At 38.4% G+C, this 24,225-nt stretch overlaps 1 protein-coding gene across 1 annotated transcript in view; it reads left to right on the forward strand.

Annotated features, from left to right (window-relative positions):
* Nucleotides 1-24,225, forward strand: part of abca12 (ATP-binding cassette, sub-family A (ABC1), member 12) — a 59,915-nt gene that overhangs the window by 27,168 nt on the left and 8,522 nt on the right. Inside the window, exons 31-62 of the mRNA XM_086090491.1 lie at nt 73-149; nt 353-483; nt 723-893; nt 1,513-1,677; nt 1,757-1,952; nt 2,049-2,188; nt 2,655-2,774; nt 2,870-2,960; nt 3,139-3,318; nt 3,508-3,796; nt 4,460-4,574; nt 4,732-5,061; nt 5,160-5,229; nt 5,332-5,466; nt 6,273-6,431; nt 6,663-6,846; nt 7,835-8,053; nt 8,690-8,886; nt 9,981-10,138; nt 10,214-10,447; nt 10,572-10,716; nt 11,515-11,761; nt 12,956-13,045; nt 15,062-15,149; nt 15,229-15,356; nt 15,479-15,566; nt 15,687-15,795; nt 16,789-16,843; nt 19,438-19,615; nt 19,716-19,831; nt 21,921-22,083; nt 22,843-23,102. Coding sequence (XP_085946617.1) covers nt 73-149; nt 353-483; nt 723-893; nt 1,513-1,677; nt 1,757-1,952; nt 2,049-2,188; nt 2,655-2,774; nt 2,870-2,960; nt 3,139-3,318; nt 3,508-3,796; nt 4,460-4,574; nt 4,732-5,061; nt 5,160-5,229; nt 5,332-5,466; nt 6,273-6,431; nt 6,663-6,846; nt 7,835-8,053; nt 8,690-8,886; nt 9,981-10,138; nt 10,214-10,447; nt 10,572-10,716; nt 11,515-11,761; nt 12,956-13,045; nt 15,062-15,149; nt 15,229-15,356; nt 15,479-15,566; nt 15,687-15,795; nt 16,789-16,843; nt 19,438-19,615; nt 19,716-19,831; nt 21,921-22,083; nt 22,843-23,102 — 5,028 coding nt within the window. The remainder of the gene's footprint in view (nt 1-72; nt 150-352; nt 484-722; nt 894-1,512; nt 1,678-1,756; nt 1,953-2,048; nt 2,189-2,654; nt 2,775-2,869; nt 2,961-3,138; nt 3,319-3,507; nt 3,797-4,459; nt 4,575-4,731; nt 5,062-5,159; nt 5,230-5,331; nt 5,467-6,272; nt 6,432-6,662; nt 6,847-7,834; nt 8,054-8,689; nt 8,887-9,980; nt 10,139-10,213; nt 10,448-10,571; nt 10,717-11,514; nt 11,762-12,955; nt 13,046-15,061; nt 15,150-15,228; nt 15,357-15,478; nt 15,567-15,686; nt 15,796-16,788; nt 16,844-19,437; nt 19,616-19,715; nt 19,832-21,920; nt 22,084-22,842; nt 23,103-24,225) is intronic.

Below are 24,225 nucleotides of genomic sequence, written 5' to 3' on the forward strand. Positions count from 1 at the left end.
AAATGACATAGTAGGAATTATATTTCATTGACAATAAATGTGTATATATGCATGTCTTTGTGTTTATAATAGGTCCACTGTGCTCAGTGAGAGTTATGGTATTGACACCAGCAGCCTGGGCTCTCTCAACATCAACTTCACATCTCAAGGTGAAACACTTTATTATATCTAGTCAAAACCTTTATTCGTATTTCCAATATGATTTACACATTTACACAAACTGTCGAAACACTTAAAATTGACTTTATTTTATTGATGTTTTTTGTTTTACATCCAATTTATTATTATCAGTTTTGGAAGGAAACAATGATGGAAATTGTTGCATTTACGCTATCTTGCATTATTTGTCCAGAGGAGGTAACGGTTGGTGAGATGCTGCGGAATGAAAGCGCTTTTTTCCATGATGTTCAGAAGCACATCGATTTCAATCCGAATGCTCTTCAGATGCTCATGGGCACAATTTTGCCCACCAACAATTTAGAGGTGAGTAGTGGGGATTCTATGAAAGAGGGGTAACAGCCACAGTGCTCCACCCGAACCCTTCTCACTATGTTGTATGAACTTGTCTCATAATCCTTATTGTACTAATGTTGCCTAATTTTTTTTTTTTTTTGTTCTTCATCAAGTCTATTAAATGATCTTAAAAATGAGATCTCGTCCAACGGTAGATAATATCTTTCCGTACAGTCCTTGTTTTTACCGCTTTCATGCGTTCGACACAGGTCCTTTCTTGGTTGCTGAATTTGCGTCATTGCAATTCCCCCGAACGTCTGAGCATCATACATCCGGATTATCTTGTGTTCCAAACCTTCTGCTCCATGTCCGGTGAAGAGTGGTACATCTTCTCTGTGCTCATGATGCGCCATGTGAACATGGAAAAGTTCATCTTCAGAGTAAGGCTGATTGAATGAATAGCTCACTTTTGTCATTTTTGTTATTGATTTTGTGGGAAAGGTAAATGGGGAAAAGGATGGATGTGTATTTCCCAGCAAGAGACATTTTCCGAAGCCAACTTTTGTCTCCCGATGATGCTACTTGTATTTTCCTTTTTCAACAACATGATTCACTGATTTTATTTGATTCTTGATAAATGATATGAGATATGTAAATCTGGACTTTGTGCCTTATTGAGCCAAAACACAGATAGTCTCCATTTTAATAACTTATTGGTCAGTTTCTTTCTGTCTCAGTCTCCATTTTAATGAGTTTTTCCTGTAAGTTCCTTTCTGATCCTGCTTGCTCTCTGAGAAAAAGCACACATTTGTGAAGTACAAAGAGGAAAATGTGAACTCAGAGTCTGTAATGTTTTCTAAAATATATATATTTTTTTATCATGAAGCTTGATACTTATTTTTATATTCACTTTCATTCAAGATTGAAGCAATTCTCCACCACATGGTAGAACTAATGATAAAAAATGTCATTTTAGGAGCAGTAAATGTATTTTACAGAAACAGTTGTAGATGGAACATTGGAACAAATGAATACTGTGGAACCGCTCTTTGCTTTCAGATGGTGTTCTCAGATGAAGTTCAGAGCCTTTTGCGAGTTATGCTTCAGATGGCCAGCAATCTCATCCACGTGATGGACAAAATCCTTCCTGCCATTGATCAGCTGCAAAATTACATGATTTCCATGAAAGAACTCAATCTGAGGGCCAACGCTGAGTTTTACTCAGTGCGTAGAATTCATTTTTAAAAGCATGTTGTAAACATGTTTGTAAATAACTCGTGAATGATGTTTGATTTTTACCCAGGCTACAAGAAATATGAAGTCGCACCTCTCTAGCAAAGCTACATTTGTCACCTTGACTCAAGCAATGTGCAATCATGGTATCCTGCCTATCTTTGGACTTGCCAAAATTCCAACCAATTTAAACTTCAACCCATCCAACCTTGACAGCAGTACAAGGGAGGAGATTATTGACAGGTTCAAGATTCCACGAAATGCCAGTATGTTGGGAAGACATGGGTCTTTCATTAACAGTGTATTTATGCAGTCTTGTTGGGGAGAATGATACAATGTCTCATGTTATTTTCCATTTGTAGCCCCCTACTGTATGAACATGTACCTAGACATGGTCAACACCACCAGGGGTGCCATTGCGTGGGCCTTCCTCAAACCAATGCTGATGGGGAAAATCCTCTTCACACCTGACACACCAATCACCCGGGCTATTATGGCAAAGGTACCCACCAGACAACAACATACATTATTATTATTATTATTATTATTATTATTATTATTATCACTATTATTATTATTATTAGTATTATTGTTATTGTTATTGTTATTATTGTTATTATATTATTATTATTTTTATTATACATATATTTTTGTCTGAATAAGGCAAGGTAAGAATTATGACCAGGAAATTAGATAAAGAAAAAAGTCAGATAAACCTCAAAAGCATATTTTAATGCTAAGTAGGCAAAATAATAATAATAATGGTTGACCTTTGGGTCACTGAGGAGCAAGAGCACACAAAGCATGATCAACTTCATTTTTTAATTTATTTTTATTTTTATTATACATTTTTGTGTGTGTGTTTTTGTATTTTGTTTTTGTGTTTTTGTTTTTGTTTTTTTGTCCATTTTTTTTATAGCACATAGCATTAGCAATGACAATACATTTCTTGTACTGTTCTTATTCAGGCCAATACTACCCTGCAAGAGTTTGGCAACCTAAAGAGGCACTCTGACGATTGGATCGAATCATCAAAGTACATCTTTGAAATGTCCCAAATGCTGAGCCAAACTTTGCCATTGCTTCAAGTATGACATCTCAGGACCGCTCTCTTGCAAAATGTCCTCCAACTGGTTCATGAGGGATTTTGAAAAGCTGTTTTTTTAATTGTATGTGCTTCCAGAATTCCTTGGCCAATGCCTTTGTGAGGCGTTTCATTGAGATGGAGACAGACATTGATGTCAATAAAATGAAGGAGACTCTCAACAGCTACTGTGAGTGAGCATTATTATGAGCGTCGCATATATTTAAAAAAACAAAATTTTATTGTAATACACTATTACGTGTATTGAGTCACCTGAATAATTCACTTAAAATTAACTATCAATAGTTCATCAAATGATGCTGTAAACTAACAGATTCATTGAATAACAATTTTTTGACGTGTTACAGCAAACATGTCATTGATGTTGGAGAGAAACAAACCCGTATTGGATCAGATCACCACCCTGTCCACACTGATGGCCAACATCTCATCCTGTGTCAAATTTGATCGTTACCAAGGTTACCAATCTGCTGAACAGCTTGACGCTGAAGCTCAGGAACTCGCCAAGGACCGCAATCTCTATGGAAGTAAGTCATTTTTACACCAAATTAAACTGTAAGAGATAAGAAAAATCATCAGATTGATTATGATCTCCATGTCCACTGGAGCAGTTCATAGAGTACGATTATTAACTTTTTTTTAATTTTAAATTGAGTTCACTAGGAGTTGGGAGGAAATTTTTGAAATTAAGTGAGATGGTCTCATTTGTTTTTAAGGTGTCATTTTCAAGCTCCCCGCAGAGGAGAAGTCCTCTTCCCTGCCACCCAAAGTCAGCTACACCATCCGAATGCATCTGGACAACGTCATGCGGACAGACCGAGTCCGCAGCCCTTACTTCACCAAAGACACACACATATCTTCGGGGAAAACGTTGCGGTACAACCGGGCCTTTGTGTACCTGCAGGAGAACATTGACCGGGCCATCATTGAGATGCAAACTGGAAAAGTCTCAGAGACGGCTGTGCAACTCCAACCTTTTCCATATCCCTGCTATCTTCGTGATAGGTTAGTTCTCTCTGTCTTTCTCTCTATATATGCTCTCTCTCTCTTTATATATATATATATATATATATATACATAAAAAAAGTAAGATAAAAAGGATGCACACTGTCTCGGGGGTGAAGTCTAGGCATTGATGTGGAATAACGCAAACTCACTCATTATTCATCTGCCACTTGGGACTGTCAGTAAATAGTCAGTCACTGGCAAGTCTCACATGATAATTGGCTCTGAAAAGCGTGCATGAATATTCAGCATAGTGTGTTTGCTGTTCCATGCAGACATGCGCCACTCAAACCGCCCCCCACTGATGATGTCTGAAATGTGCATTATAACCAATCTGACAGTCAGAGGTTTGACATTAACATTTTGCAAACATGCAACATGGTTTCTGGTTACTGAACACAGCGGGAGTTTGTGCTAGCCCTCAAGGGCTTTTTAAGACAATGCTGATCAGGCCGCTGTATCTGACAGGCTGCCTTCAAGCCTGACTATGAGAAGGGCTCATCTGTGCCTTTTATTATTTAGCGTACAATACTGTATTAGGCATAGCTGCAACATTAGATTATGCTTTTATGAAAATAATATTAATAAAGGACATCTTTCTCAACCTCTCTTCAAATCGAAATGCTTCCTTTTGGTTTGTTGATTGGTCGTTCCATTCATCAGGTATCTTGAGGCCATCACTTTAGTCTTCCCACTCATGCTGATGTTAGCCTGGGTTCTCTTTGTGGCTGACTTTGTCAAGAAATTGGTTCATGAAAGAGAACTGGGGCTGCATGAGGTAAGGATTCATTGTTTATTTTCATATTTATGGCACTATGTACACCAATGTTATTACTATTTTATGCTTTTACAAATATATAATGTACTACTTCAATATTATATGTATTAACTGATGCAAATAAGAAATGTCATTTTCCTTCCTCTTAAATCTCCAGTATATGAAGATGATGGGCGTAAACCCACTCAGCCACTTCCTGGCCTGGTTCTTGGAATGTGCTGCCCACCTCATGGTGACCATCATCATCCTCACGCTGATTCTCAAGCATGGCGGCGTCCTCTCACATAGCAATGGCTTCATCCTGTTCTTGTACCTGTGCGACTACGGCTTGACCATCCTGGCCTTCAGTTACCTGATGAGCTCCTTTTTCGACAAGACATACATTGCCGGTCTTAGCGCAAGCCTCCTTTACATGATCTGCTTCTTCCCATTTATTGTGGTCTTGGCGATGGAGTCCAGTCTCAGCCATTTTCAAAAGAGCGCACTGGTGAGGAATTGAATTTTTCATTAAGACTTTCGTTTGCGGTAATGCACGCATTTGTTGAATTTTTTTTGTCTGCTAACCCAAGTCTCATTTCCCCACAGAGCTTATTTTCCCCAACCTGTTTCAGTTATGCTAGTCAGTATATCTCTCTCTACGAGACTCGAGGAGAGGGTACGAATTTCCCACTTTCATCAGAAAATGATGCATTAGACATTGCAAACAAGGTAGTACATAAAAGGTGTTATTGTGTTTGATGTTTTTTTTTTTTTTTAGGAATTCAGTGGAGCAACTCCTATTCCTCACCCCTATCTGGAGACACAACCTCCTTTGGTTGGCTGTGCTGGATGTTGCTCATCGACTCACTCATCTACTTTACAGTTGGGGCGTACATCCGTATGGTCTTTCCTGGTAAATTCAATGGAATTTGATGTATTTGGGAGTTGAGACTAACCATAGAAATGTTATTCTAAATCAGTGGTCAACCAACCTTCTTGAGACTGAGAGCTACTTCTTGAGTACTGATTAATTTGAAGGGCTACCTGTTTGATACACACTTCTGAATTAAAAAAAAAAAAGCTTAAATTATCTTTAATAATATTTTATTCTTCTTTATGATAGCAATTATTAACACAGTTTGAGGAGTGTCTGCATGTTTTTACTAGACTTTCACAATTAACTCATTCACTCCCAGCCATTTTCACTGAAGCAAACCCCTTCGCTCCCGGCTGTTAAACTTGATTTTGACTGATTTTGCAAGTCCCACAGAATATTATGCTATTGCTATAAAAACAGGGAACCTACCAAAAGAAAGATTAGAGTCTCTTCTTTCATCAGGAAAAAAATTATATTTGTTTTGCAGCAATTAGCATTAGAATATAGATAAGTTTCATCAATATTCACATTTCTGTTAAAAACACTGTCAAAAAGAGCTTGTTGCAACATGTTCCTGGCTCTTCCCTTATACTCTGTTGACACCTGCTGGCCGTTTTTTGTAATATCTACCATTGCTTTTGGGGAGTGAAGGCCAAAGTATTAAAAAAACGTATTTACACGTTTTTAAGTTTTAATGAGTTAATGAGTTTTATTGCAGCTAATTCCAATCGGTACTCATACCTCATCAGAGGCAGATGAAGCAGAAGTTTGTGTTCATGCATTTCTTTGTACATGCTTTAAATATCATCATGACAAGTATTTTCTTTGTCATGATCAATCAGGCAAATATGGCATCGCAGCTCCATGGTACTTCCCATTTACAGCCTCCTTTTGGGCTGACTTTTTCTGCTGTGTAAAGTCACAGGAGGGGGGCAGAGGACGTCTGTTCAACAACACCGTGGATATAAACCAGCCCGTGTTCTCTAATGACAAAGGGAAAGGTACAGAAAAAAGCAATTAACACTGTAACAACTACAAAAAAACACACTCAGAGACTTGCTTGTTTGTTTTTTCTGGGATTGTCTCTCCCTTTGTTGTCTTGTCGCACTTCTTTTCATGGTCACCCATTTTTCCCTGTTTAGAAGCACCTAACTATATTTCTGCCACTCTCTCTATTTATGTCCTGTACTGTGGTCCTTTGATTTACCGTTTGCATTTGTCCGTTCTCTCAGGCCAGTGCCAGTTTTTCTCTCAGACAGGCGAAGACTTCTCTCATCTCCCAGTGGGTGTTGCCCTTCACGGTCTCACTAAGATCTATGGTGACCGGGTAGCCATTGAAAACCTCAATGTTGCCTTCTACGAGGGCCATGTCACATCACTTCTCGGTCACAATGGCGCTGGCAAGACTACTGCCATGTATGAAAATACTGTATTACATTTCCCTTTTTACCTGTCTCAAGAAGAATACTAATGCAGGCCGGCGATTGACGCTATGTGCATGTGTGTTTCTAATTTTGATACATGCCTCCCCGTTATGGATGAATGACGTTTTTGGAAATGCAACCGTTTAAAACGTTTATAACTCGGCATGGGTCATTATTAGATTCTGATGGTATGAAAACTGTGAGAAGAATATTGCAGTATGACGGTATTGAAATAAAAAAATATATATATTTGCATAAATAAAACATAAAAAAAACATCATTTTTTTCCATTAACACAATCTATTTTATTTTTACACAAAATATAGAATATTTGCCACAAAATAAATAAATAAATGTTAACTTTCCTCTGTTTTAATTTTTCTTAGTAAGTCACAGTGTCCCATCACTGGTGAGCTATTTTTACAATAGACATGTGGGCTACTCATGTTGCATTGGGCCTAATTAGAATATGTTGGCACCATGTTTTGTATTTTTTTTAAGAACTTTGTACATTAATCAGAAGGCGTTTTGTCTAACCTGCTTCCGAGGCAGTTCTTTACTCAACTATGTAAGCATCCAATCATATTGTGCTCTGCTTAGAAGTCCCCTCAAAAAGAGAACAGAACGGCTTATTACTGCTGACAGTTAGTATTGGTTATTGCAACCGTGACTTTTTCAAACCACGGTAAACCGTCGCACCCGTAATCGGCCCAAATGTACTATTTAGGTTGTGTTTTCGTGCAAAAGAAATGTGAAATAACATTTCCAGGATGCCATGCTACACTTAACAAAACGTGTCTGTTGGGTCTCATTACTTTGAGGCTGGTACGTATTCCCCTCAGTTATATCGCGGTTACAACCTAGTTAAACTGAGCAGTGTGGCCATCTGCACTGTCCATTTAAAATATTTATCTTGTATAAATAAGTTGGTCACATTCCGTTTATAACGTTGTTCTAAATATGACATTTTCTGTGGCTAGGTCCCTCCTTACGGGTCTCTTCGCTCCATCATCTGGGAGTGTAGAAGTGTATGGCCGAGACATGCAATCAAACTTGAATGACATCCGCAAAGATCTTGGTGTGTGCATGCAATACGACGTTCTCTTTGACCACATGACCACCAAGGAGCACCTGCTGCTCTATGGCCAGATAAAAGCCCCACAATGGTCCGAAAGGGAGTTGCATGAGCAGGTCCGAATGTAAGTGTTTACTCATCCAGGGTTTAATGAATGCTTACTATTACATTATATTGCTCTTATTGAGGTTGTTGGACTGGGCCCTTAGGATCATGTTTTGATTTGTCCATGATGCAATAATGTAATATAGTGTATTTTACAGCCTTTAGTTTTCATCAGCCATGGTGAAACAGTGGTCTTTGCTCAGTTGACAGTATCTCCCCCTAATAAAAGTGAAATGTGGGAAGTTGTTACACTGGCTAGAATTGAATGCCAACGATACGCTGGAGAAAAAGTTAAACATGGTTGTAATCAAGCACATTTTATGGCCACACTTAATTTATATGCATCTCCAGTGGTAAAGATAACGTAATTGTTCCACCTGTTACTCTTGAAATATGGTTTTTCGATTTACCATCTGAAGAGCAGGGCAATATTATGAGGTGTACTTATAAGGCCATTAGGTGCATGTAGAGAATACTAATGTGGGCTGAGCATTGTGAGGGTTTTGTACTATTTTTTTTTTCTGTCCTACATTTTTTTAAGTTGAAGTCAACAACGAATCCCCTGTAGGAAAAAAAAAACCTGTATTGAAATGCATATAAACATCAAATTAACGTGCAGGTTGTCTTGCGTTCTTCCCGCTGATTCATCTTCCAGGGTCTTGGAGGAGACAGGCATGTACGCTCACAGACACAAACGGGTGGGCACCCTGTCAGGCGGCATGAAGCGCAAGTTGTCGATCTCCATTGCGTTCATTGGTGGCTCTCGCTTGGTGGTGCTGGATGAACCCACCACAGGCGTTGATCCGTGTTCCAGGCGCAGCATCTGGGATATTGTTATCCAAAATAAAAAGCGTAAGTCCCTACTATTTGCAACTTTTGGGTAAACATGCTATCTCTAAGTGGCCATGCTATACAGTATGGATTGTACCCGCCTTCACACACTTTAAAAATGTCCTTGCTTTGGCAAAGAATAATAATCAATTACAGTTTGAAGAGCCATTAAACAAATGCCATACTTTTGTTTTCTTTAAATTAACAATTTTCCTTTCATGTTTGAGGAAACTGTTGCTAACTGGGCTAGGCTAGCTAAGCTAACTGGTAAAACCGAAAAAGATCATAAACTGATCTTTCGTTGGGATATAACGATATCCAAGCATCAAGATACGATATCACGATATGAAGGTCACGTGGGGAGGTTGGCGATATAAAAAAAGGTCACAATTTTGTAAAAAAAAAGCTCAATATTGTGCTTTTGTACATAACAGCAATGCATGTAAAAAACCTACAATCTCTAATAACAATAGTAAGCATATTGTTCCCTTCATCTGACCGTTATCGTGGATTTTAAACATAGAAAGGCCAAAATATGCCTTGTGAAAATTAAACTGCAATAAAAAATAATAATAAAAACTAGCCAGCAGAGGGTGCTAGAACTGCACAAATGGAAATCAACCTAACTTTTTTATTTTTTTTTTACCAGATGTGCTGCTTTTAATTTCGTGACATGATGATGACGATATTATGGCAACTTTTATATCGCGATATCACGATATTTCCATTATCGATACATCGCTAACCTTTCGTACTCAGCTTTTTAGCGTCATTTTGTTTTGCAAATCATTCATACTTAACAGGCCTTTGACTAATTCAAAAAGTAAATTCACTAGTTTCCCTAAAAGTTGTGGATAGTGGGAGTTGAAGATAACTTTTTGCGTGATGTTTTTTCTTGCAGAAAACAAGAGCAATAAAACCCAGACAATGCTTTTTTAAATTTTATTGTAGAGTGAAAGTCAGCCAGGGTTACTGCTGAGCTGACTTACGCTGTCAAGTTGGCAAAGAGTGAGCGATTTGCTCTAGGGTGTTTAGCTGGATGCATACACAAATAATCTTGTATTTGTGTGTGTGTGTGTGCGTGTGTGTGCGTGTGTGTGCGTGTGTCTTCTCAGGGCATACTATCATTATGTCCACCCACCACCTGGATGAAGCTGAAATGCTGAGTGACCGCATTGCCTTCCTGGAGCGAGGAGGGTTAAAATGCTGTGGCTCCCCTTTCTATCTAAAAGATAAACTGGGCCAGGGCTACAAACTCACTCTCACCAAAAAGGTCATACTCGTGGTTTAGTAATAATGTGTACACATTGTGACGTAAAATACTAACTTTATTTCATAACCACTTCAGGTGCAGATTCTCGAGTCCGAGCGCTTTGACGACGCAGAAATGAAGGCCTTTATCCAAGCTCATGTACCCGAAGCGCGGCTGAAAGAGGCCCAGGGGGGTGATTTGGTCTACTCCCTGCCCCCTTTTACCTCGTCCACCGCCTCCTCATACAGCTCTCTTCTGACGGCGCTGGACTCCAACCTTAACGATCTGCAGCTGGGAGGCTATGGTATCTCTGATACCACCCTGGAAGAGGTAATCTCACATGCATTAAATGGTTAGCGTATACGTTAAACAGATGATCTGGGGTTACCCATTGGGAATTAACACTGGCTGCTTCCTGGGGTGTTGACTTTTAATTTTTTCTTCGTCTCTGTAGGTCTTCCTCCAGTTGACTGAGGAAAACCGAGACGGTGTGCAGGAAGACAGACCCTTTTCTATCTCAGAGACAGTTTCAGACAGTGGCTCCATGGAGAGTTTCCCTGCAGATCCACGTGACATGATCTCCAATTCTGACAAAATTAGTAAGTTTATTTGTCAGTTTTATATTCTGTATTGATTTGGCTTGTACAGATATTAGGGCCATACAAAACATAAAAAAATATCACTATCACCATCAATAATTTTACCAGCATTACCTTTTAAATTTATATAATAACCTTGTAACATTATGACTTCATTCTCATGATTTAATAGCTTCTTGCACTATTGTCCAATTTTCAGTGTGGCCCCAATACTTCCATCCTTTGCTCAAATTACCCCTCAGTTAGGATTTTTTTCATCTACACAGTAAATTTTACTCTGAAAAATACTATATTAATTAACTCCCAGTCTAAACAGAGTAAACTTTATACTCAGAAGAGAGTAAAATATTATGTACCCCCCCCCAAAAAAAAAACACTCAACAGTTGAGGAACAATCACGGAACCTTCTAACCACTGACCCATGCACTCCTCCTTTGTGTCAATATATCGCAGGTGTCAGGTGTAATCCTCGTACTTCCATTTTTGGTCTCCTTTTGGACACACCAGCAATATGTTTACTAACAATAAGTCTGGCATAGCTCAAGTGGTCGAGTGGCTGTCTCCGATGCTGAAGGTTGTGGGATTGTTCCTCAACGTTTGAGTGTTTAAAAAAAAAAATATATATATATTTTACTCTCTTTTGAGTGTAAAGTTTACTCTGTTTAGAGTGGGACCGAATATAGAGTTTTTTTTTTAGAGTAAAATTTACTCTACGAAATGTACTTTGTAGCCAACGGAGAACAGGAAAGGAAGCGAGTGATTCACTTTGGTTTTGTGTTTTCCCCCCATATTTTCTAGACTTGATTAGTTCCGACAGAGCACGAGGCATGGCCCTTGCTTGGCAGCAAATCAAAGCCATAATGATCAAGAGGTTCCATCACAGCTGCAGAGACTACAGAGGCCTGATCTCCAAGATCCTACTTCCTGTTTTGTTCGTAGCGATCGCCATGGGCCTGGGATCCATCAAGAATGATCTGTGGCACTACCCTGAGCTGGAACTTAGCCCTGCACTCTACAACTTCAGACCAAGTTACTCTTTTTTCAGGTCAGTCCTCGTGGAAAGCGGAATAGATGCGTAGATAGACCGTCAACTCTGTTGATGTGATCGGATGAGAATCAGGTAAAACTAACTCACCTAACTAATGTCAAAGCCTTAAGACCAAGTCCTCCCGTCACTGAAAAGGTTTGCGCGAAAACCTTGCGTTTGTATTGATGTACCTATAGGAGGCACAAAAATCATTAAAGTACAACCTGCAACAAGGCAATTTGGATTTGATGAAATATTAATGAAGGGCTGACGCATGTTGTTGCTTGAATTGGCCCAGCGTGTCCCTGCATCACTTTTTGGGTTTCACAAATTCGAGGTTCTTTGAAGGGCAGACATGCCCAAAGGGGAAATAAAGATGGAGAATGCGATGCGTGTCGATGCAATGCACGATCAAAGTGAATAACTTTGAAAGTGTCAGGGGAGGTTGTCTTTGCCCTGAGAAGTGGCGCTATTTAAACAAGGATATAGAACGTGTACCTAAGAAAATGCTGAGGTGACATTCCAAGTTCATCTGTGGTTCTTTATCCAGTTCGAAGGTTGAAGTACAAGACAATTTGATTTGTTACCTTTTTGAGCACTTGAGCACGTTTTTGGGAACGAGATCAGTGTTGATGGGATTTTTCTAAAATTCTACTTCTACTCATTTTTTGTAATGCTTGAGCCCCAAAAGTGAAACTTTCTTATTCTAATAAGAAACATTCTCGTCCGAACGAGAAACTTAACTACACCATATGGTGTCCATAGTAGACAATGCCTCACATTCACCCAATCACATACCAATGGCCCTGCCAGGTTAATTGGGAGCAAATTGGGGTTCAGTGTCTTGCTCAAGGACACGTCAACATGGTCACCAGGGAGACGAACACTCTACCACTGAGCCATGCCGCCCCAAGACATATAATGGGAGTGGTACACAACATTGACGACTTGCAAGTGAAGCAGCAATGTCCTTATAAAAAAAGTCCCATGTGAAAATATAACCAAACTAGGTCCTGCACTGTCATTTTGATTTAGAAATGTGAACCGAAATGTAATTTCGGTCTCCTATGTCAGCATGCAATGGACTACTTTCTCATCCCAATGAGAACATTTCTCATTAGAACAAAAATGTTTCTCATCCTAATGAGAAAAATATTTCATGACCAAATCAAATACGATCAATTCCATTATTTGTGTTATGTATTTTCACAGTAACCAGAATGAAAACTCCAGCAAGCTGGTGGACACGATGGTGTCATTCCCTGGAATGGATAGCAGCTGCCTTGACCAGTCAAGCAACCCGTACGTAAACACAGCAACACACAAGCTTCTATATTTAACAGCAATTTTCGTTGTATCTCATTCTCATTCTTCCCATGCCTCCCTTGTTTCATTTTACTAGTCTGCCTCCTTCCAAATATCAACAACTCTGAGTCTCTTGCGTCGTTCTTATTTTTCTTGTTCCTTTACTCTCCGTGCATGTGAGTGAATGCCTACAGCAGAGCCTTGCAGCTCAATAGCATAATTTGTATTCCATAAACACCTCCCGTTTATTGCAGAGATTTTCCCCTTACTGTCACTGAATCACAGTGTTGAGACTCATGAAGTACACCTCGGAGCCATTTTAAAGCTCCCTGGCCCCCCAGAAGAAGTGTAAAAATCCAACGGCGCAATAGAGATTGAATGTTTTGCCTTCAAATGACAAGAGGGACAGTGTGCTGCAGACCTTCACAAATCTAAAAATCTACATCCATTCTTGTCCTCTTGCTGTAGAGAAACAAACCTGACAGTATTTTCTAGCATGAAACACACATCGCTGTTCACAGGGCAGAATCCTCACATCTCCAAAGCCCTCACCTCTCAGAAAAACAAAAATCGAAACGGTTTAGACAATAATATTGCATTGTTTAAGAGAGAAAGCCACTCTCAACACTTTAGAGGGGTCAACAATTAACTCATTTACTGCTATTACCGGCTATAGACGTCAAAAATTCATTTGAACTATTTCTATTAGTTTTATACTTTTGTTAATAAGACTATGAACCCATCCACCCCCCCCCCCCCCCCGCCACTCCCCATTGTACATTTCGAACAGATATAAAATTTGTGATTAATCGTGAGTTGATTATTAGTCATGTGATTAATTATAATAAATAAAAAAAATAATCGCCTTGCAATAAAAAAAAAACTATTAAAATTAAAATTAGGGGCGTCAGGTGAAATTTTTTAATTGTAATTAATCGCATGACTTCACTAGCCAACTCACGGTTAATCACATATTTTATATCTGTTCTAAATGTACAATAAAACAAATTATAGGTTTTCACACTCTTGTTAACAAAAGGGGGGAAAATGTAATAGAAATAGTTCAAATGATTTTTGGATGTCTGTAGCCGTCAATGGCATTGAATGAGTTAAAAAAAAACAAAAAAAACAGGCCCGAGTAGGGACTGAGCAATCGTATAAATTTGTGAAAAAATATCAAATTGACCACTTTTGGGTATCAAAGGTTTCCGAATGACAAAAGAAAGAAAGACAAAAAATAAAATAAATATATATGCACAAATTATGGAACTGATACCGATAAACTAATAATTTAGAAAGTGACGAAAGTTAACTTAAATACAAATATACTTTCGAGTCCTACTATACGTCTAACATGTACAAATACATTGAAACATTTTATAAATCACTATGAAGCTGAATTGTATTATAATCTCTGCTTCAAAGACAACCAGTAACTCATTTTGACTTTGCCAAAACAAAACAGTCACGTTTAAAAAATGCAAAAAAACCTGTGAGGGTAACATTTTGGTCGAGACACAGTAAGGAAAGCCCACACTGGCGACTGATGCATCTTCTGTCAACACGAGGTCGCACACATTGTGATGTCACAAATATGCGACACTACCATAGAAGAGGGGTTTAGGAGTTGGGCACAATTTGAGCCACAACCACAACAGATGGACCAACGTGGCAAGGTTATTATTATCGGCGGATTTCTTTATTATCCGGTTTATCTGTATGATGCCAAATTGGTCGATAAATTGCCGATAATTATAGCACAAATTTAGATGTCGGAATCTTGTTCAATAGCATGTACAAAAGCAAGTCTTGAGTGCCTGCAGCTGCATTTCTGTATGAGTGGTTCACTACTCTCGACCTTCCTTCCATCTCTTTTGGCTGTGTACAGGCTTTTAGCGTCGTCTCCATCATATCAAATGATGAAGATACATTCTGGCATGTGACTGCACTCCCGTCGTATTACTGCGCCGCCATTTTACTCAGAGCATGTCTTCTTCTTTTTTTTTTTTCAAGGGTTTGCACAAGCCAAACTAACAGCTGGACTTCCGGAGGGAACAGCTCCAAACCATTTAGTGATTGCATATGTACCATAAAGGAACAGGTGAGGGACGGCGAGAATGGGACCGAGTGAGAATTTTTCACGCTTTCACATTTTGGGTTCGTTCCGAAACATAATGCAGGTTTGTCATGGGGAAAGATTCCAGCCAGCCAGTCGTCAGATCCCGTCTTCGCAGATCGTTTACAACATAAGTGGAATCAATGTAGAGAATTACCTGTTGACCACGGCCAATGGCTTTATTAGGAACAGGTAAGGTTCAAGAAGCAAGCTGACGGTATTATTTGCCAATTTATCGTTGAGCGTCTGAAATAGTTGGCATGCTCCTGGTTAGGTGTTGAAAAAGTTGATTCCAAATCATTTTTGTATCTCAGATACGGCGGGTTTGAGTTTGGAATGACGTTCCCACCAGACCTGGAAACGGATATTGTAGCCAAGTTTGATAATGCCACCTTATCTAAGGTATCATTCTCTTTGCTGTAATTCGAAATAACTGTAATTATATTGCCGGGAAGGAAAACATGACACATGAAGATGGCCTCACGAGTGTGTGTGTGTGTGTGTGCGTGTGTTCGAGTGTAGGTTTGGTTCAACCCTGAGGGATACCACACAATGCCAGCATATTTAAACAGCCTCAACAATGTCATCCTACGCTCCAAACTTCCAGCAGATAAGGATCCAAAGAAATATGGTACTGTATGCTGTGAAGCAGTAATGAATACAAATACTTTATATGATGTCATTGCATCGCCGTAAAGATTATACTTGACATTTTAATAAAATTATACAATACTTGTACGCGCACATAACATAGAATGTTGCTCAATACAGAAGCGGTAAGATCCTGGGGGATTACTTATGACAGTTATGATCTTTTAGCTTTGGACATGTAAGTTCTTAGCCTTATGTAATGGACTTCCCACTCTTGGTTAGAACCTGCCCACGGATGTGTCATCACACTCCTGCTCACCTAAAACACTGCAATTTACAGCCTATTCAAGCCATTCAGCAGAGAGTATATGGCTACAAGTTTATGGGCAATTTGTGTCAAATAGACGACGGATGTAGTTGCGTACAGCAGACAGGGTAGATGAACGGTTGTACGTTCATGAGAAACTTCTTAAGAAAGCTCAACTGTGTCATTTTCAAGATCCAAATATATTTGTATCCAAAGATAATAATGCTCTATTTTGTCTGACACTGGCAACTGTTTTTAATTCTAGGGGAAGTCAATTGACATTTTTTGACAGTAATATGTAATATGTAACCTCACATGAAATTCTGATTAATATTACATTTGTGGAATATAAATTATGGAGCAAAATCCAGGCATTTGTATCCATCTCAGGGGGCGGCCATTTTGCCACTTGCTGATGACATCACGGTTTCTCGGGGCTCAGGCAATGACCAATCGCGGCTCACCTGTTGTCTGAAGCTGAGGTGTGATTGGTTGTTACCTGAGAACTGAGCAACTGTTAAAATGGCCGCCTTCTGATATTGATAAAAACGGCTTGATTTTGCTGCTTCAGATTCATATTTAGTTAGGCGAGCGGTGCTGCATAGAACATATTGTCAAGAAAACATTTTTTGGTTGACTTCCCCTCAAGGTGTTTATTATTGTGATTATAGACATGTTATATTAATAATAATATTTTGCTCCTTTTCTGCCTTTCCCCCCCCCCAGCCATTTCAGTGTACAGTCAACCCTACTTTGGTCGAAAAGATGAAGACGACTCAATGTAAATTTTTGCATTTTTCATTGTTACATTTGCTTAAAAAAACATCAGTAGGCCTACATGCATGCATTGGCAAAAAGGTCCTAATAGTATAATTATTTGTTGTTCTACGGTTTCACTCAATAAAAAACTTCACACGTTCTACTTAGGACATCATAAGTGGTTAAATAAGGACTTGAGGAGATGGTGATTTTTTTATTTATGTATTTATTGTATTTTTCATTTAATGTAATTTTTATTTTTTATGTATTTATGTATTTATGTATAAATTTTTTTTAATAATATTTGATTTTCTAAATGGATTTCCTTGCGCTTGCACTATAGAGCAGAATGCCATTATAATGATGTTTGGCCAGCTATCTAAAATGAACTAAAAATGTTCAGAACATAAAACGAAGGATTGGTTTGGTTATATGTTTAAAATGTGTGTCTTCCAGTGGACCGCACCAAATTATTGATATAGCAAGTGGATTGAATCGCTGTTATGGCATCACCCTCAAACCTTCAGTATTTTTGTATCCATGGGGAGCTTTTTGGAGGGCAAGAAGCCATTTTCTCCTCCTTCCATGCCCATTTTGATTTGACCTTGGCCATTTTAAAGATACAGTCGGCTTAATACAGTAAGATATCTTGATTCTCACAGCTTGGCGGCCGATGGGATACACTCAGCATGGCCAAGCTAAAGCTTGGCCATGCTGATAATGAGCCTGATCAGTTGCTGCTGGCTACGTACAGTAATTGGAGCTTCCTTAAAGCTCCCGCCACATTTCATCTTTTTTTTCTTCTCCTTCTCACTTGGTCACTCAGCCAGCTTCGACTTTATCCTCTTGGAACTGCGGGCATCTGATTAGAATGTTGGTGCTGGCCTGGCCAACTTGCACAGGAACACACAGCCGTAGTGTTATGGCTCAAAAATTGATGCGTTCCAGAGATGTTGCGTTGCGAGTTGGATAGTCAAAAACGTCTCCGGATATATTTTTTAATAGATTCATTAATTCATCAGGATTTTGCTCAGGTGTACACTAGTAGAATTGTGGATCTTTCTCTTTGCAGCTTTGTTAGGAGAGTTTGCGGAGTACTGGAGTTCTGGAAGGAAGGTCTCTAAAGACATGTTAGGATGAGTTGCTCAGCGACAACAGAAATTGTTAGCCAGGATTTATCATCCAAGTCACTTTGACTACACAAATAGGGCCTGACAAATGTGAATTTTTAGGCTGACGCTGATTCTGATATTAAACTAATTAGGGAGGGGCGAGTACCAATACCAGGACACATTTCACGGTATCAGTACTCGCGACGCTCTTGTGGCCGTTTTTTGGTCAGGAACTAAAGGCTGAAATTGTTATTTTGCATTTATTGACCGCCACAGGGGGATCCGGTAAGAAAGCACATAAGTCTTCAGCTGTACTCAACAATTTCATTAGCTTTGAAGTGCGGACAGATGTTTGTATATTATATAGTATATTGTTATTGACTACTGCACAGCTATGAGATGAGTGACAAGCGGAGAACGTGAAACAGAAAACAGAAATACAGAGCAGCCAACCACATATTTTGATTGGGACTTTTTTTTCTGGCCACTGGATTATTTATTTCATTATATTAATAAATTTTTTGAAATTCATTTTATTGTGTGCTCTATGCAAAATTACTTTAATGAGCAAATTGAAAAAATGTGATTGCCATTCATTTCAAGCAATTTTAAGGAAAGGCTATGATTGGGATACATAGGTCTTTAAAAAAAAGTATCTGTCATAGTTTTTTGGGGAAATGTTATGTATCATAAGTACTAATGGTATCGGCACTCGGTATCGGTGAGTACTGAAGATTTGAGTGGCGGTATTGAACATCCCTAAAATTAATTGATTATTCGGCCAATTATTAAAAAAATATATAATTAAAATAACTTAAATGTTGGTCCCTTAACACGTACAACGTTAAAGATATGAGTTACAGACTAATTTTATATGTCCTTTAATATTTATTTAACTTTACGATAGAGGGACAAATCAGATGATTTTTTGTCTTTTATTTGGTCTTTTTTTGCATGCTTTTTTTTTAGGCAGGTTTGAAGGTTTTAATGCCATTAACTATGTTTTATCAAGTGAAATATTGTGTTCTATCTGAAAAAAAAAAATCTTATTTTGGCCAATTTGAAAAGAGCTAATATCGGCTAAATGCCATTAACTTTGTTTTATCGTGTTAAATATTGTGTTAAAAAACACTTTGAATATTAGTTTTTTTTGGGGGCTAATTTTAAAAGAGCTAATATCGGCTGATTAATCATTCTTGCCCTACTCACAAATGTTCTTCTGGTAAAATGGATAAACATACAACACAAAGCAGACACTAAATTCAGTAAAAAGTCTTTCCAAAATTGCAGGGCGGGCTCGAACTTTTTCATATAAGGTACCGTATAATATATACTGTTGCTAGTCCAGCCACACCAAAATAAATTGCAACTGCAAGCAGCAGCAACACACAATATAGTGTTCATTATTAGATGTCAACAAACTTGGCCCAGCGATTCATAAAAACGCTGCTGTGATATTGTTTCTGAGAGACCACTTGTGAATAATCCAATTTCGTCTTCGCAGCACTCTGGGAATGCTCCAGATCCTTGTGGCCATGTGCGTGCTCACAGGCTTTTCCATCACCACAGCCAGTTTCTCCATCTACGTAGTCAGCGAGCATCACAGCGGTTCCAAGAGGCTGCAGCACATCGCAGGCGTCAGTGAGCCCTTCTACTGGGCCATTAACTTCCTTTATGACATGGTAACACCTAATTGCCCAGTCTATAAATCACCAAAAGACCACCTCATCCATTTAATAACCGATACCATCTAATAATTTTGACCTGGATCTTTTCCCACAGATCATCTATTTGATTCCTGTCATTTTGACCATCGGTGTGGTTGCAGCCTTCCAGGTTCCAGCGTTCACGGATCAGCAAAATTTAGCTGCCGTCTCGCTACTTTTGGTGCTCTTTGGGTGAGTCATCAGTATGCAAATAGGTTAGAGTCCTCGTCTATGCAGCGTACTGGAAGTTTGCTTGTCTTTTGTTGCGATGTAGAGCATATCTCATACAAGCTGTTTGAGGTTGGTGAATTTCAAAAATCCGATACAGGATAGTAGGCCTGGGTTTAAAAATTTCAATGATCGAAATCAAATCGATTTTCCTTTTCGAGCCTGATATCGAGTCATAAAACCATGACTTGATTATTTTAATATCTCATTTTCCCATACATTTATACGAAGATTTCATTTTAAAGGCCATATTTTTTTGTATCTTACTGTTTTCTTGAAATTTAGTGTCGACATGAATTTAAATGTTCTTACATTTATGAAAGACCTGTCTTATTGCACTTTAAAACAATTCAGAATATTTTAAATTTGTATTTACAATTATTGAATTAGAATTATGAAAATATTTTCATCTCAACTTTGCTGATATCAATGTTGGTGTAACACTTAAGTCAGTGGTGTCAAAGTTTGGTCCTCGAGGGCCGGAGTCCTGCATGGTTTAAAGGTTTCCCACGTCCAACACAGCTGATATATTCAAGTTCATCAGCAAGCTCTGCAGAAGCCCGATAAGGATCATTAAATCAGGTGTGTTGGAGTAGGGAAACCTCGAAAATATGCAGGACTCGGGCCTTCGAGGACGGGACTAAGTGATTATCAAATCAAATCAAACTTTATTTATCTAGCAAATTTCATACAGTAAAATACAACTCAAGGTGCTGAACAGTTAAAACATCCATAGAAAGAAAAAACCCCAAAAAAACCATCAACAATTAAATTGAACAATTAAAACATCCATAGATAGAAAAACAAAAGAAAAAAAACAAAAAAACATTCATAGTACAATAAAAAGATAACCCGACCCCTCCCCACAACATACACACACGCATCCACGCACCCTGTGAGGTAGATATATAACTATTTTTAATACATTAAATAAATGCAATAAATTTTGCTTTCATTAATAAACTAAATCATTTAACCAGTTACTGCCTCCGCAAACTTTCATTTGGAATTAAATGTTTGTCAAGTTTTTTATCATGTCCTTGATATTGAAGAAGAATTAATCTTCCTTAATTAATCAATATTGGAAAGAAGTTAAGTTAATCTAATTGTCTAATTGAATCTGAAAAGATCAAATCAAAGGAAATTAGAATTGATACTCAACCCTACAGAGTAGAATACAACCTAGTTATTTTCTAGCCAGAAATACAAAAAAAGAAGGAACCGGCACTTGGAAGCAATAAATATGAGCGCCGATGTCATCTTGAAATTTCCAAGATTTGAAAACTGATGCGACAGCAACATTTAGATTGAAGGTCAACCTTTATCCCTTTTGCTTGTAAACACATTTTCACGCCAATAATTGGTTCTCTCTGTTGCATACAAATCCGTCGACGTCACATCTGTCCTTGGCTATATTTACATCATTTTAATTCTACTATTTACTGTTTACCCTCCTGTGTTTTGCTCCGCTGCCAACGGGCCCTAGATCTTAGGAGGCCGAGTCAGCACTGTGCAACTCATTTATCAGACAGATGTCTCCCTCCCAAGCAATGAATAATCACATCCCTCCATCTGGCAGGCAGCACCCACCTGGTCTGGTTTGCAGCCGTCATGCTGCTGTTCTCTGCCACGCTTTGGCAGACGTCCCGTGTCTACCAAGCACCTTTTTTTTTGGGCTCGCTTCCCAGATGCAACGTCTCTGTTGAGCTCTATTTGTTGTCCTGTGCTACTTTTCCTTCTTTTAATCCATTTCCCCTTTCTTCCGCTCTCTCTAGATCTCTTTATGTTGTTTTGACCCAATCAAATAAACAAGCAGATAATGTGAGAGGGAAGAGTGGGGTAGAAAAGAAGAAAGGTTTGGGGGGAATAACAGAAGAAGTCATCAATCTTCCTGACTCTGTGTTTTGTGATTTCCATCCACCTTGTTAGTATTTTTAGTGCCTGTTTTGTTTCTAAACCAAGCATCATTTAAGATGTACTTTTACTTTGATTTAGACAATTTACCCTTGATGTTTTCCTGAATTAAGTCAAGTTTCCACTGTCAACTCCTCAGGTTTGCCACCTTCCCGTGGATGTATCTCTTGTCAGGCGTCTTCAAAGATGCAGAGATGGCCTTCATCGTCTACGTGTGCATTAACCTTTTCATCAGCACCAATACCATCATGTCCACCTCTATTGTCTTCTTTCTGGCTCAAAGTACAACAACCAGTGTAGAGGTCAGCATCATTTCTGCAATTATTATTATTATTATTAGGGGTGTCAAAATTAGTGCATTCATTTTGAGTTAATTTTAAATCCCTTTAACGGCACTACATTTCTTTAACATGCAATTAACTTGGAAAGCCTTTACTGGGGAAATTCCAGTCACAACTCAGCAGACACGATTACGTCAAAATTTAGTAATTATAATTATAATGCATATGTTTGTGGAAAAGTTATTTCATGTAAAAGATGAGATAGCTCTTAATATGAAAAGAAATATGCACTGTCACCAACGTCTTACAGATGCAATTGTGCCATCTAGTGGCAGAAAAAGGACCTCCACACAAATCAATATCACACTCCTTTTTTACAGTACAGTACATCTTTTTTGATTTTAACTCAATATTATGAATTATTATGAAATTACTGTATCAAATGACTAAAAGATGCAGCCGTATTATTAGCACTATTAGTATACCATTCTTTCTATTTTTATTTTAAGAGTGTGAAAACAGAACATTTTTATTGTACATTTTATTGTATAGAACAGATTTGAAATTTGTGATTAATCGTGAGTTAACTATTGAAGTCATGCGAATAATTACGACTAAAAAATGTAATCGCTTGACACCCCTAATTATTATTATTATTATTATTATTATTATTACTCAATAACCCTGGAAAGTTGCAATGTATTGCACCCATGAGCAGGAAATTGACTACTGTACTACAATTCCTTATATGATAACTCTGATCCTATTCGTCTCTCTCAGAGAGAGAACATCGAGAATATCTTCAGAATATTGAGCGACGCCTTCCTCATCTTCCCTCAATTCAACTTTGGTAACGGACTGATGAAGTTGGCCAGAATGAACGTGGAGGTCCAGATCCTTAGCGGCTATGGCATCGATGCCTACAAGAATCCATTCTGCACAGAAGCTCTTGGCTGGATGTTCATCTCCTCCATCATCCAAGGCGTGGTCTTCTTTACGCTGCGTGTCTTACTCAACACATCCCTCATCCGCAACATCAGGTGAGGAAAATAAAAAAAATTTTTTTATTGTAGTAGTTTATTTGTTGTAGTTAAGTCTCAAAGATTTTCTTTTGATCTGAAAAAAAAAAAAAAAAATCCCCTCCCACTTCTTTATGTTTTCTTCTCTCCGGAAAAAATTCCGGGCGCTGATATTGACCCGCCAGATCTCCCTCTGTTGGCAATTGTTATTTTTATGTTTCTTGGACAGGTTGTGTCTGTGAAGGCAAATTCCCTGTGTGTTTTACATATTTGGCCAATAAAGACTGTTCTGATTCGGCACTCTGAAAACAGTTGGGTCAAAAATAACCCAACTATGGGTAAAAAATGGCCCGATCCTCTACTTGGGTCGATTTGGCCCAACTTTGAGTCAAGAAATGGGTCTTTTAGTGTAAAACTACTCATAAATATTGGTCATGTTTTACTTGGGTCAAAAAATTGGGTCATTTTGTATAGAAGAACCCAGAATGTTGGGTCAAATTCACCTATAAAGTGGATCGGTCCATTTTTGATCCATAATTGGGTTACTTTTGACCCAAGAGTGTGTGTAGTGGAAAAATAATGATACATTTTCCTAAAATGTTTTTTTTTTAACATAGGAAGCCTTTCTTGAACTGACATTATTATTACAGTAATTTCTAGACTATAGGGCGCACCTGACTAAAAGCCGCGCTAGCTAAATTTGGGGAATACTCGAGTTTGTTACACATATAAGTCGCACCCGACTGTAAGCCGCAGGTGTTTTAATGTTACTGCACCGGGTTCCCACTACTTTCTTTTCCATAATGAGGGCGCAAATTGTCTCGCTCTCGTTCTCTCTCCCACTGTATTTGGGCTCACTAAGTTTGTTTTGCTCTGCTTGACGCTCTTCTTGCGCTTCCTTTACATTGTGCCCCCTTGCGATCTGATGGATAAGCCGCACCTTTGTATTTGCTGCAGGGTCGAATCCAAGTGAAAAAAGTAGCGGCATTGTAGCGGCATTGTAGCGGCATGTATTATTATTATTATTAGTATCATTATCATTATCATTATCATTATCATTATCATTATCATTATTATTATTATTATTATTATTATTATTATTATTATTAAAAATGAAGATGTCATTGTTGTCTGAATTCAAATT

Source organism: Leptonotus elevatus, chromosome 12 (assembly GCF_054856555.1).
Source record: "Leptonotus elevatus isolate MCC_2025b chromosome 12, RoL_Lele_1.0, whole genome shotgun sequence".
In the NCBI taxonomy this organism is placed as follows: Eukaryota; Metazoa; Chordata; class Actinopteri; order Syngnathiformes; family Syngnathidae; genus Leptonotus; species Leptonotus elevatus.